General features: G+C 39.0%; 2 protein-coding genes across 2 annotated transcripts in view; both read left to right on the top strand.

Moving 5' to 3' along the window:
- Nucleotides 1–14094, top strand: part of LOC114900043 (putative olfactory receptor 10J6) — a 132199-nt gene that overhangs the window by 85961 nt on the left and 32144 nt on the right.
- Nucleotides 9866–10507, top strand: LOC114898825 (serum amyloid P-component-like). The gene is given in 4 exon segments (XM_029228932.1): nucleotides 9866–9883; nucleotides 9984–10033; nucleotides 10190–10245; nucleotides 10248–10507. Coding segments are annotated over 4 exon segments (384 nt in total).

The raw sequence follows: 14094 nt of genomic DNA, 5'->3' as shown, positions 1-14094 counted from the left end.
AGTGCAAGAGGGTTCCCTATTCTCCAGCAGTTATTCTTTGTAGATTTTTTGATGATGGCCATTCTGATTGGTGTAAGGTGATATCTCATTGTAGTTTTGATTTGCATTTCTCTAATGATTAGTGATGTTGAGCATCCTTTCATGTGTTTTCTGGCAATCTGTATATCTTTTTGGAGAAATGCCTATTTACATGTTCTGCCCATTTTTGGATTGGGTTGTTTGATTTTTTGATATTGAGCTGCTTCTATATTTTGGAGATTAATCCATTGTCAGTTGCTTTGTTTGCAAATATTTACTCCCATTCTGAAGGTTGTCTTTTCATCTTGTTTATGGTTTCTTTTGTTGTGCAAACGCTTTTAAGTCTCATTAGGTCCCATTTGTTTATTTTTGTTTTTATTTCTATTTCTCTAGGAGGTGAGTCAAAAAGGATCTTGCTGTGATTTATGTCATAGAGTGTTCTGCCTATGTTTTCCTCTAAGAGTTTTACAGTGTCTGGCCTTACTTTTAGGTCTTTAATCCATTGTGAGTTTATTTTTGTGTATGGTGTTAGGGAGTGTTCTAATCTCATACTTTTACATGTACCTGTCCAGTTTTCCTAGCACCACTTATTGAAGAGGCTGTCTTTTCTCCATTGGATATTCTTGCCTCCTTTATCAAAGATAATGTGACCATATGTGCATGGGTTTATCTCTGGGCTTTCTATCCTGTTCCATTGATCTATATTTCTGTTTTTGTGTCAGTACCATACTGTCTTGGTTACTGTAGCTGTATAGTATAGTCTGAAGTCAGGGAGCCTGATTCCTCCAGCTCTGTTTCTCTTTCTCAAGATTGCTTTGGCTATTCAGCGTCTTTTGTGTTTCCATACAAATTGTGAAATTTTTTGTTCTAGCTCTGTGAAAAATGCCAGTGGTAGTTTGATAGGGGTTGCCTTGAATCTGTAGATTGCTTTGGGTAGTAGAGTCATTTTCACAATGTTGATTCTTCCAATCCAAGAACATGGTATATCTCTCCATCTATTTGTATCATCTTTAATTTCTTTCATCAGTGTCTTATAATTTTCTGCATACAGGTCTTTTGTCTCCTTAGGTAGGTTTATTCCTAGATATTTTATTCTTTTTGTTTCAGTGGTAAATGGGAGTGTTTTCTTAATTTCACTTTCAGATTTTTCATCATTAGTGTATAGGCATGCAAGAGATTTCTGTGCATTTTGTATCCTGCTACTTTACCAAATTCATTGATTAGCTCTAGTAGTTTTCTGGTAGCATCTTTAGGATTCTCTATGTATAGTATCATGTCATCTGCAGTGACAGCTTTACTTTTTCTTTTCTGATGTGGACTACTCCTTTTCTTTCTTTTTCTTCTCTGATTGCTGTGGCTAAAACTTCCAAAACTATGCTGAGTAACAGTGGTGAGAGTGGGCATCCTTGTCTTGTTCCTGATTTTAAAGAAAATGGTTTCAGTTTTTCACCACTGAGAATGATGTTGGCTGTGGGTTTGTCATATATGGCGTTTATTTTGTTGAGGTAAGTTCCCTCTATGCCTACTTTCTGGAGAGTTATTATAAATGGGTGTTGAATTTTGTCAAAAGCTTTTTCTGTATCTATTGAGATGATCATGTGTTTTTTCTCCTTCAGTTTGTGAATATGGTTTATCACATTGATTGATTTGCATATATTGAAGAATCCCTGCATTCCTGGGATAAACCCCACTTGATCATGGTGTATGATCCTTTTAATGTGCTTTTGGATTCTTTTTGCTAATATTTTGTTGAGGATTTTTGCATCTATGTTAATCAGTGATATTGGACTCTAGTTTTCTTTTTTTGTGACATCTTTGTCTTGTTTTGGTATCAGAGTGATGGTGGCCTTGTAGAATGAGTTTGGGAGTGTTACTCCCTCTGCTATATTTTGAAAGAGTTTGAAGTGGATAGGTGTTAGTTCTTCTCTAAATGTTTGATAGAATTCACCTGTGAAGCCATCTGGTCCTGGGTTTTTTTTGTTGGAAGATTTTTAGTCACAGTTTCAACTTCAGTGCTTGTGATTGGTCTGTTTATATTTTCTATTTTTTCCTGGTTCTGTTTTGGAAGGTTGTGCTTTTGTAAGAATTTGTCCATTTCTTCCAGGTTGTCCATTTTATTGGCATAGAATTGCTTTTAGTAATCTCTCATGATCCTTTGTATTTCTGCAGTGTCACTTGTTACTTCTCCTTTTTCATTTCTAATTCTGTTGATTTGAGTCTTCTTCCTTTTTTTCTTGATGAGTCTGGCTAATGGTTTATCAATTGTGTTTATCTTCTCAAAGAACCAGCTTTTAGTTTTGCTGATCTTTGCTATTGTTTCCTTCATTTCTTTTTCATTTATTTCTGATCTGATCTTTATGATTTCTTTCCTTCTGCTAACTTTAGGGTGTTTTTGTTTTTCTTTCTCTAATTGCTTTAGGTGTAAGGTTAGGTTGTTTATTTGAGATGTTTCTTGTTTCTTGAGGTAGGATTGTACTGCTATAAACTTCCCTCTTAGAACTGCTTTTGCTGCATCCCATAGGTTTTGGGTCGTCATGTTTTCATTGTCATTTGTTTCTAGGTATTTTTTTGATTTCCTCTTTGATTTCTTCAGTGATCTTTTGGTTATTTGGTAGCGTGTTGTTTAGCCTCCATGTGTTTGTATTTTTTACAGGTTTTATTTTTCCTGTAATTGATATCTAGTCTCATAGCATTGTGGTAGGAAACAATATTTGATACAATTTCAATTTTCTTAAATTTACCAAGGCTTGATTTGTGACCCAAGGTATGATCTATCCTGGGGTATGTTCCATGAGCACTTGAGAAGAAAGTGTATTCTGTTGTTTTTGGATGGAATGTCCTATAAACATCAATTAAGTCCATCTTGTAATGTGTCATTTAAAGCTTGTGTTTCCTTATTTATTTCATTTTGGATGATTTGTCCATTCGTGAAAGTGAGGTGTGAAAGTCCCCTACTATTATTGTGTCACTGTCGATTTCCCCTTTTATGGCTGTTAGCATTTGCCTTATGTATTGAAGTGGTCCTATGTTGGGTGCATACACGTATGTTATTTAAATCTGAGTGAATCTGTTAAGGAAAGGGAAAGAATTTAAAATATGCAACTTGGGCCAATCTCCTGAAAAATGATATTACAGGAGAATTACTCCTGCAGAAAATGAACAAACAAAACTCTATTGCCTCTTCTCCAGAGACCTTGAAACAAACTGCAAGATGCCAGGGACTGTTTAAAAATTTGTAAATATTATAGGTATGTGAAGAAGCCAGAGAAAGAAAAACACTTGATCATAGGATGGGAAAGAATCTGCTAGGCTGTGCTCTTTTTTATTTTTTTTCCCAAGACATGAGCCCAATTGGCATATCTTTGTAGTTTCTCACCCCAGAACTCCAGACCCTGGCCCAAAAGATCTGCAAGAGCACAAGGGACTAGAGTTTGCTTAAGTTATAAAGACATACAGGTATCCCCAGCTCCTTGCAAAACTAATCTGAAAGCATCTACAAAAACAAAAAAAACTGGGACTTCCCTGGTGTCCAGTGGCTAAGGCTCCACTCTCTCAATGTAGGGGGCCAAGGTTTGATCCTTTGTCAGGGAACTAGATCCCACATGCCACAACTAAAGATCCCACAAGCCACAATGAAGATCCCATGTGCTGCAACTAAGACCTGGTACAGCCAAATAAATAAATATTTTAAAAAAATAGGAAATTCCCTGGTTGCACAGTGGTTAAGAATCTGCCTGCCAATGCAGGGAACATGGGTTCGAGCCCTGGTCCGGGAAGATCCCACATGCCGCAGAGTAACTAATCCTGTGTGCCACAACTACTGAGCCTGTGCTCTAGATCCCACGAGCCACAACTACTGAGTCCACGTGCCACAGCTACTGAAGCCCGCATGCCTAGAGCCTGTGCTCCACAACAAGAGAAGCCACTGCAATGAGAAGTCCGCGCACCACAATGAACAGTAGCCCCCACTCGCAGCAGCTGGAGAAAACCCACACACAGCAACGAAGACCTAAAGAGCCAAAAATAAAGAAAGAATGAAAAATAAATTAAATAAACAAACCCTCGTGCTTCTTCAGGGATTTATAATCTTATAATCACTTACTCTCTCTAGATAGGACTGTAGCCTAGAGAAAGAGAGACACATGATGTGCACGCTGGCCCTGAAAGCTATGTCCGTAGAAGGAGGAGAAGGAAAACCTATAAACTCAGACATCATGAGAGGAATCTCCAAGGAAAAGCCATGTTGACTAGCCCTGCTCTCCTGGGTCTCTTTTCCTCAAAACTTCCTGAGTGTCTCAAGAGAACCACTATAGTCAGATTCCAGACAGGTGTCAAGGGATCTTACTAAAAAGGGGACTTCTTTATTTTTCCAAGTGGTTGGTGCTTTGTGATCCTGAAACCATCTTCTCAGATGGCTTCTCTATCCCTATCCTGGACTTTAGAAGACAGAGGATTAGCCTCCACAGTGTTTCCAAGAGATGGCACTTATGTAAATAAATCCAGTATTTCCCAAGGACACACGTTTGTTAATAAATTCCATTTTAGCAAGATAGATTTTCTTAGCCTGAGTATTAGTAGTTAGATCCCTTCTGGGAGACTTTCCAATGGGTATGGCATATTCCTGGCATCTAGAGTTCCCTAACTTTGCCCCATGCCAACTCTTATTGACTGATCCAAGTCCCTTTCCCCTGAGAATCCTTTAAGATTCTTCTGAGACTGTAGCAAATTCTGTTGTAATGTTTCCATTTGATCTATGCTTATTCCTCTCTTTCCTACATGGAAGTTATAGAATGGTGTAAAGGCTTTAATGTACTTTTCCTTCCTCCTTACACCTTATGGTAGAAGGCCATTTCGTCAGCCTAGAATTATGCACTCTGATTTAATATAAACACACACACACACACACACACACACACACACCAGGATCAGATGCAAGCAGTCATCTCAACTATGGTGTCTGATTCTATTCAGTTAAATGTCCTTAAACCTCCAGAGCATTTCAGTGGAAGTCAGAATAAGGAATTCTTGAGTAGCCCCAAATCCTACTCTACCTTATGTTTCAAATCCAGTAACCTCTTGTTTCAGTCTTTCCCTGAGTTTATAGTGACCTTGATATCTTGCATAACCCTTGACTTTACAAGCTATCTGAAGCACATTCATAAATTCTTTAGTTAATCCTCAGTTATCTCCAACATCTCTGCTTTCTCCTAGCCTAGGTTTCTCTCAGCTCTGACAGAGGCAATGCCGTTACTGATTCCCTTTCCCCCACACTTTTTTGACATTTTTATTTTAACAAGATTTCGAATTTATAGAAAAGTTGCAAGTATAATATAAGGAACTCCTACATACCCTTTTCCTGTATTCACCAATTGTTTATGTTTTGTCCCATTTCCCTCATTTCTAACTAAATTAAGTTGGACACATCATGCCCCTATACTCTTAAATACTTCTGTGAGAGTTTCCTAAGAAAAAGGAAATTCTATTACATGGCACAATAAAACTACAAAAATACTGAGTCAAGAACCACTATCTCTCACCTCAACACTTACTGGCAGGAAACAGAAATTAAGACCCAGAATTCAGTTTTGCACATCACAATTCCAATGCTTCCCCTTCTGAAATGGAGAATACCTTATTCCTTCTTTGATTCTTCCTGACCCAGTAATGTTTTCAACCAGGGCCCTGAGAAAGGATAACTTATCCTAGAAAAGAAAGAGCAAGAGGAGAATTAGACACGCCCCCCACCTTACCTCTCCTCCTTCCGCCTGATCAAGAACATTACTTCCCAAAGAAACTGGTCTCTTCAAGTGAATGATCACCCGATACACACGTCCATCTAGAAAAATCTGCAAATGTTCACCCCCATTTTTTCCACGTCCCAAATAATTTCTCTTACTTTCCTTTTTACTGCGGCTCATCTGCTTCCCAGGCAGGAATGAATACCACTTTTTCTCTCTAGATCCCTTTTTTTTTCCCCTCAAACTTACAGAAAACTTGAAGGTGCAATATAAAGAACATTTTTTTCTTGAACCTTTAAAGTTGTTGACACAGGGCTCATCACCTTCAAATACTGTAGTATTCCCTACAAACAAAGACATTCACCTACATACTACAAAGAAATCATCCCAATCAGGAAAGTAACATTGACTCATCACCATCATCCAATCCTCAGATCTCATTCAGTGTTTTGCCAGGTGTCCCAACCATACATCCAGCTCAGACTCAAGGTTTGCATTTATTGGCATGCTTTATTGACTTTTAATCCAGGAAAGTTTCTCAGTCATTCCTTGTCTTTCATAACCTGGATATTTCTAAAGATTACAGGTCAGGTATTTTGTTAAAAGTCCCTAAATTTAGCAGCCACATAGAACAGGGAGATCAGCTCAGTGATCTGTGACCCATCTAGAGGGGTGGGATAGGGAGGGTGGGAGGGAGACGCAAGAGGGAGGAGGTATGGGGATATATGTATATGTATAGGTGATTCACTTTGTTATAAAGCAGAAACTAACACAACATTGTAAAGCAATTATACTCCAATAAAGATGTTAAAAAAAAAGAAAGAGAAAAACAAAAGTCCCTAAAGTTTAGTTTGTCTAATGCCTTCTCATGATTAGACTCAGGTTATGGATCTTTGGCAGGACAGAAGTGATGCTGTGTTCTTTCACTGCACGCTATCAAGAGACACATGGTTCTGAATTATCCCACTTCTAATGGTGTACAGTTGGATTGCTTAAGGTGGTAGAAGTCAAGATTCTCTACTTTGAAGTTACTCTTTCTCTTTTAAATTAATATTTTTCAGGGAGGTAGTTTGAAACTATATAAATATCCTGTTTTTTATCAAACTTAATTATTCATCTATATCATTTTAGTTTCATTGCTTACTGTTTTATTCAATGGGTTATAATTACTTTCAGTTTATATTGATTATTAAATTATTTCCAGTGGGATCCCCTTCAAGCTGGCTTTGATGTCCTTTTGACAGGTCGACATTATAATTTGATGATTTCCTTCCTTTCTGGCAAAAAAAATAAAAAATAGTCTAGGCTCTCTCTTGTACCTTCCCTGCCTCAGACACGGAATTAGCTATTTCCTCAAGCATCCCTGGTTCTTTTTACTGATATACAGTATGTAGAACACAAGATCTGGATCTGCTTCCAGGCACTTGCATTGGAAACAGCTTTGGGGACACACACGTGCACACACACACACACTCACACTGAAAACCATGAGCTCACAGCAATACCTCTAATTTCCATCTAACACTACAGGATATATTCAGGTTTTCCACATTTTCGCATTGGCAATTCTTTTCCAACAGTAAGAAATCAGATGCCCATTATCCTTCATATACTTTCTTATTTTCCAATTCCCTTGTGCGTAGCTAACCTCCCTTCCTACCATTGTCCCTCACCTGCACAGATGTTCTCCTCACCCTGCTCCAGCTCCCAGTCCCTGGGCTGGCTCCTGCTGCCTGCAATACAAATGGTCACTCCTCGGCCCTCTACATTTGCACTTGGTCACCAGTGTTCCCCACTAATTCCTTCCTCTGAGTGTGAATGTCTTCTTTGCTGGGTCCCATATAATGGATTTAAGTCTAAATCTTTCAGTAAGGAAAGAGTTAAGGAGAGGAAAAGGAAGAACCTTATTTGTTTGGGGTGTTTTTCACAAACTACACTGGTAATTTGTTGATCTACAATGAGAAATTGTAAGTATCAGGCATCTGTTATGTTCTCTGAACTCTGATAAGAATCTTTAATCCATGGGAATAAGCATAGCAAGGTGCTTGACTCAGTATTTTCCATTCTTTTCTCTTAATTGTCTCTTCACTATTTTTTTTAATTCTACAAATTTGTATTACTGCTTGTTTAGTTCAAGAAATATCTAATGAGTCCCTAACATACACGAGGCAAAGTGCTAGATGATGGGTGGGATCCAGAGACAAGAAGGATAAAATAGAATCTTTTGTAAGGTTTTCTAAGGATGTTCAGAGTAATATACAAATAACTGTGAGACAATACTGTAATACCAGAAAATGTCATAATAATGATTTTTCAAGAACTTATTCTGTAAAAAGCACTGTGTGCATTTACTACCCACTAAAACCCCACAAAGGAGGGCAGTTATATTACTGTCCTCAAATGAGGAGCTGCAGGGTCAAAAGTTTGAATGCCTGCTTAAGTTTCCAAATTTAGAAAATAAGTGAGCTGGATTTGGAATCCAAATTTGTCCAAAATCTTTGCCCTTCATCACTATGGCATTCAGAAGATGGAAACATCCCATCTTATCAGATCAGGAGAGACTTCAGGAAGCAAATGGCATATAAGGTAGACTTTTAAGAACTGGGGTTTTAAGAAACAGATATGCCTGAAAGCTACTTCGGTTACAGAGAAGAGAATGAATCAAAGGATTTAAAGGAGAGACTCAGGGCATGTATCCACAAGCAGAAGAGGTTGAGTGCACAGTGGGATTTGTGGAAGAAGTAAGACAAGACCAGTAGATTGGGAAAGAACTGTGAATGGTTCTAGACCCCAGGATAATGAGCCTGCATTTCATTCAAGATGCAAAAGGTAACCTAAACCCAACTCCAACTCTAAACCTCACCAAGGCTGTCAGAGGAATGACAATGTGGAGGACTGCTTCCAGGAAGTGGCAGTTAGGGTCTGGCCAGCTCAGAGGATTCAAACAGAAGGAAAAAAGGCTTCTGGAAGGTGGTTACTAAGTCAGGGCAATCAGTCCCAGAGGTTGGGAGGCAAGATGAAGTAAAGAGGATGAAGTGCTGACCAAAACAAAAGGGGAGTGGGCAGGAGGAAAATAACCAAAATAAGATGTAGAGCAGTTTAATGGGATTAAAAGTGGAATAGATGGAATAATGTCTGTGTTTAAGGAATTTCAGTTTGAAATATGGAGAGGAGAGCAAGGTTAAGTTATTGTAACTCCAATACATGATGGTTCAACTACAAAAGAGATGGAGGTCACTAGATGTAGCCCATCAAAAAAGTCACTCTCTTATCTGCAAAACCTAAGTACTGCATGGCACACAAGAGATGTTCACAAAAATTGTGTGTAGTGAGTGCACACCTGAATGGAAGGCAGTATTGCCACAGATAGACATTGAACCTCACCTTGAGAGGCTGGAGGCAGAAGAAAACAAAACTCTCAGATTCTGACATCTCTGAGGATAGTGAATGAGGGTCTGGGAGGGAAAGGGTCATGAGAAAGGGGAAAGGAAAAGGGACAGATGAAAGATGAGTCAGGACAATTCTTCAGAAACCAGAGGCAGTGTCCTCCATTGCTCTGAATCTCTGTAGCAAAGTGCTGGCATATCATATTGATTTAGTAGGGGAGGAGTGGATTCAGTGTCTACAGCAGAAACCAGAATCCCAGAATGTCCCACAAACAGACTACTTCACAGAACAAAAAGAAGGAAAGGTCCTGCACCCACAGCCCATGAGAGGCCCAAGTTCAGGGAGACACGCCCCCCCCCCACCCATGTGGCTCAGGAGCTCCCAGCAGAGCACACAGCCATCAGCAGAGGGGCCCCTGGAGGGTGGAGTCAAGCCCTCCCGATGTGGCCGGCATGGCCCCTCATCTCATCTGTAACACTGCAGCTCCACACTACTCTCTTCCCAGCACCAGAATCTGGGTCAGAGTGGGGTGGAGCTCTGGCAGTGCCTTGTATCTAATAAGTAACTCCCACTGATTTTCCAGCCCTTCCTTCCCCACCAGTAGCTCTGACTGTTGGCACCAGGGGGCAGGCCTGGAAAATCACTCACACATTATTTGTGCTCTCCATCCCCCATCCTCACCCAGAGGTGCAGATAAACCCTGAATAGCCTGAGGTCTAAGAATGAGAATCTCTACATGGGTGAGTCAGAAGCTCCGTAGATAACCAACCACTAGGCTGTGTGCTACATTTATTCTGGTCACCACTGCTTCTCTAACAGCCCCAGGCCAAGGATATATAGCCACTGCTATGGGTCTCTGTTCTCACCAATCTCCCAGAAGCCTTTGCTCAGACAGGTTGGAAGGTCGGAGTATATGAGTCTGTGCGGTAGGGAAGGTGGGAGGGACCATGGGAAGGAAAGACTAGAGATTGCTGAATACAAGACTAAATTTATGATTTCTCCTGTTGACATTTTAGTTGAAGATTGCTGTATTTCCTTCTTTCTCTCACACACATGAATAGGAAGGTGTTTATTTTTCCTAAATGGCCTAGTAACACTCATGTGAGCTGATCACACAGCTGGAAAAACCTCTGGAGAACTTCACTGTGTGCCTTTGTGCTTGCCCTGACCTCTCTCCATGCCTCTAGACTCTTCTACAGATGCAGGCCAAGAATAATGAGATGATCATTTTTAAACCTAGTATCAGAGAGTACCATGTTATCATTGGGGGTGACAAGATTTCCTCCAAGGTCAATAAAGGGTTCCTTGCCCTGGTGCACACCTGTGCCAGTAGGGAATCCTCCTCTGGTGTTGCCGAACTCTGAGTCAACAGGTTGCTTTAAGTGATAAAGGCACTGAGACAGGATTACTCTGTGGGGGCTTACCCCATATTGTCCTGGGGCAGAAGCAGCATTCCTGTAGAGGTGGGCTGATCAGAGCCAGTCCTCTGTGAGAGGGATTGGGGATTTATATCTGTCCATCTCCAGAAAAGACTTGTTTGTGTATGAAGGTACCTACATTAGACCTGTATCTGCCCAGACAGGTGGGCCCTGAACTGTAGGATGCAGGATCATGTGCTCACAAGCTCCAGAAGTCAAGCTGAAGTTCTGCTCCAACAGGACAAAGATAGCAGGAAGAAAAATTACCCACAGGAAAGACTACCTCTGAAGACAATTATACTTATGCCCTATGCTATTGCTGTTTTCTTTGAATTTCCCATCTACTGAGCCGCTTAATTTACAAGAAAAGTACAATGACTCCTAGCATTTGTTCAATATTTTTCATGGCCCAAAACACCTCCCATTTAAGGCTCATGTTTTTGAGTTGTGCTGTTATTCAGAAAATAAGGAACAACAAGGATATGATAAAAACAAAATTTGTTGTAAGGGAAAAAAAAAAGTAAAGCATTTAACACTTGATTAGTAGAAGTTTTTAGACTTCTCCCTCAACGGAGTTTACTCTCATTCTACTCACAACTGTTTATTCCTATGGAATTTAATTGAGGGCCTGCTAAACTGGATTCCTGGGTCACAGTTAATAGAACAGAAAGGTAGAACAGGTCTGGGGTTGCTCTACTCACTAAGAGCTGTGGCTCCTCCTTCCTTCTGGCACATCCTCAGACCTGATCTAATAAAATGCACATCTGGAAACTAGGGGAGCAGGGCTGTCTGGTGCCACATAACTGAAGGCAAATCTTCACCTCCAGTAGCCCCTGGAGCACTGTAAAATAATCAGTGACATAAGTGTCCCAAAGTCATCAAGAAAATACTACATGCTGAATAATACTCATGTCACCCTTGCTTAAAACCCTCTAAGATTCCCAGGCATTTACGGTAGAAGTCAAATTTTGGCAGGGAATAGGGTTGCTGCAGGATTTGACTACCTGTCTGAAGGTCCACCATATAAAATGTTCAGCCTACTGACTGGCATGTAATAAATGATATTATAATTAACAATATTAGCATACTATATACATTGCTTATATTACTGTTGTTGTTTTTATGTAAAATACGTGGCACACTGTCCTGCTCTTAGTTGGTGCTTAGGGAGAATGTGTTTCAACTCTCTCAATTCCTTTTGCAAACAGAAAAGAGCAAGAGATGCTAGATTTAGGAGGGAGTCCAGTTAAGCATGTCACAGGGGCACTGGCCATGGTTGCAGAGAATGGAGTCAATGAAGATCAGAAAGCAAGAATTTAGGAATAACCCAACAGTTTAATCAAACTCCACCCCCCCAAAAAAGTTGAAACCAACCGGTGACAACTTAACAGGAACAGATGAAAGGCACATAGGCACAGCACAATGTAATGAACACAGAAGATTCCAGAAACAGATGATCATGCTAGAGAGTTGCCTCTCTATAAAGAATTCCTAAAAACTGAGGAAGAACTGCCACAGTGGGTTTCTTACAAGTCAGGTCCCATGAGCCTCCCCACCAAGTAGGAGGGAAACGGTAAGTGAACCAGGTAGGCAGGTGTTTTATTGATATGGGGAATGTTTAGATTCCCTTTGCTATCTCCTGACTTAACCATATATTTTCTGTTTATGATGTATCTCATGACTTTATATTTTGAATATAGTAGTCAAATAAAAACCAGACATGACCCTGCCTATTCTATTTAATGAAATATAATGAGGATAACTTTCTGCAAACATTAAATTAATGCAAATTCTGAAGGAATCAGGGAGGGAGGAAAGATAAATGTTTCATTTTTGTTTACAAAAGTATCATCTCCTAATTGTTAAAAGTATAGATAATCTAAGAGAAAGGGGTTCCTTATATCCAGAATATAGAACATTAAAAATCTAGCAATGTCCCAAACCAAAACCACAATCATTCTTTATCAATACATTCAGTCCCATGTAATTAATTCTTGTTCTGCTTGATCTTGGGTGAACAGTTTAATGAACCTGTCAGTTTCTCTGTTAGAGTTCTAGAAATCCTGACTCAGTCCAGTGGTATGGTTTCAAAGTTACAGAAGCAAAGCCATCAGAATCCTGTAGCCCAGAGTTCCTGTCATAGTCTTTTCCAAGGGACTCTGAGAAGACAAAGCACTCTGGCCTGTAGATAATTGCAAATGCTTCCCCGGAAGAACCAGAGCAAAACAAAAACTATCTGTGGGTGATGCAAGACTTAAAACGGCATGGGTAAGATATGATAAGAGTTAATTTAATAAGAATGTTTGGTTGTTTCTATGACACTCAACATTTTAAAATAATTATTAGAATTATGACTGATAACACTACATTGGACATTTCATGGACAGAGAGTACTGACCAATTTCTAGGAAATTAATACAATTTCTGAAATACTTACATTTATATTAACCCATACAAATATAACCTAAGTTAACATCTCTTATTTGACAATGCCTTTCCATATAATCCAACCTATCAAATAAACTAAATTAGTTTAACATCTCTCTTTTTACAAGGTGAGAGAACAAATCCTCTGAGACTTTCCAGGGGCCCTCTAGGAAATCTCAAAGTCAGTTTGGAGTCAAGAAGATTTCATTTAGGATTTGATTTGGGGAAGGTAAAATTGTCAAAACTGTAAAACAAACAAACAAACAAAAAAACCTTAGCTCTTTTAAAAGTGATAAGACTTGGTTCTCTTAAATAATCAAGAATAAGGTTAACATAAGGCACAGGAAATTATGCTGATAAGACAGAGAATCTTTGTTTCCTAGGTGGATGACTTAAAAAGTAAAGAAAAATCTTTTAGGATCTATTAAGAATAGACCAACAAACCAAGAAAACTCTGTTATATTAATAGAAAGAAAAACAGATTCTAGTTTTGCATCCTTATATTTTTGAGCTCATTTTTTTAAAACCTTATGAATAAATCCATTCAATCTCAGCCAGCTTAACCACACATGAAATTACTTTTCCTCTAAACCTCCTACAACTTTCTATATCCATTCAGGTTTTTTTCCTTTATTCTCTTCTTTCTCACTCAGGGACAACCAGTCACTTCACTTCAGGACAAAATTATTCTATTTTTCCCTTAATGAAAACACATGCCTCATACCTTGCAAAAGTTTCCTTATGAAAAACACATCCTACTTTTTTGTATACTTTGCCTAAAAAGTTGTTCCCCTTATAATTTGTGGTAGTTTTATTTTCATACACTGATTATACTATTTTAACCATTAGTAACCCTTCTTTTATAGAAAAAAGTCTAGGACGTAGACAGCTGTGAACTGCCTGTCACACACCAGCATTCTGTGATAGACTCGCAATTTTTTTTAATATACCATCTCACAGTTTTATAGGTCCATGCTTCCTCATATTTTTCTATATGGTAAAAGGAACGTGTTGACAGACTCAAATATATTTAGCTTCTCTATACCAAACAAAATTTAAAAGCCAAAAGCATATAAACTTAAATGTAAGTTCAGTAATGAATATTT

The sequence above is a fragment of the Monodon monoceros genome, unplaced genomic scaffold, assembly GCF_005190385.1.
Source record: "Monodon monoceros isolate NGI ecotype Baffin Bay Population unplaced genomic scaffold, NGI_Narwhal_1 Super_Scaffold_18, whole genome shotgun sequence".
Lineage (NCBI taxonomy): Eukaryota > Metazoa > Chordata > Mammalia > Artiodactyla > Monodontidae > Monodon > Monodon monoceros.
Note: the sequence above shows the minus strand (reverse complement) of the source record. Positions and strands in the feature narration are given on the sequence as shown.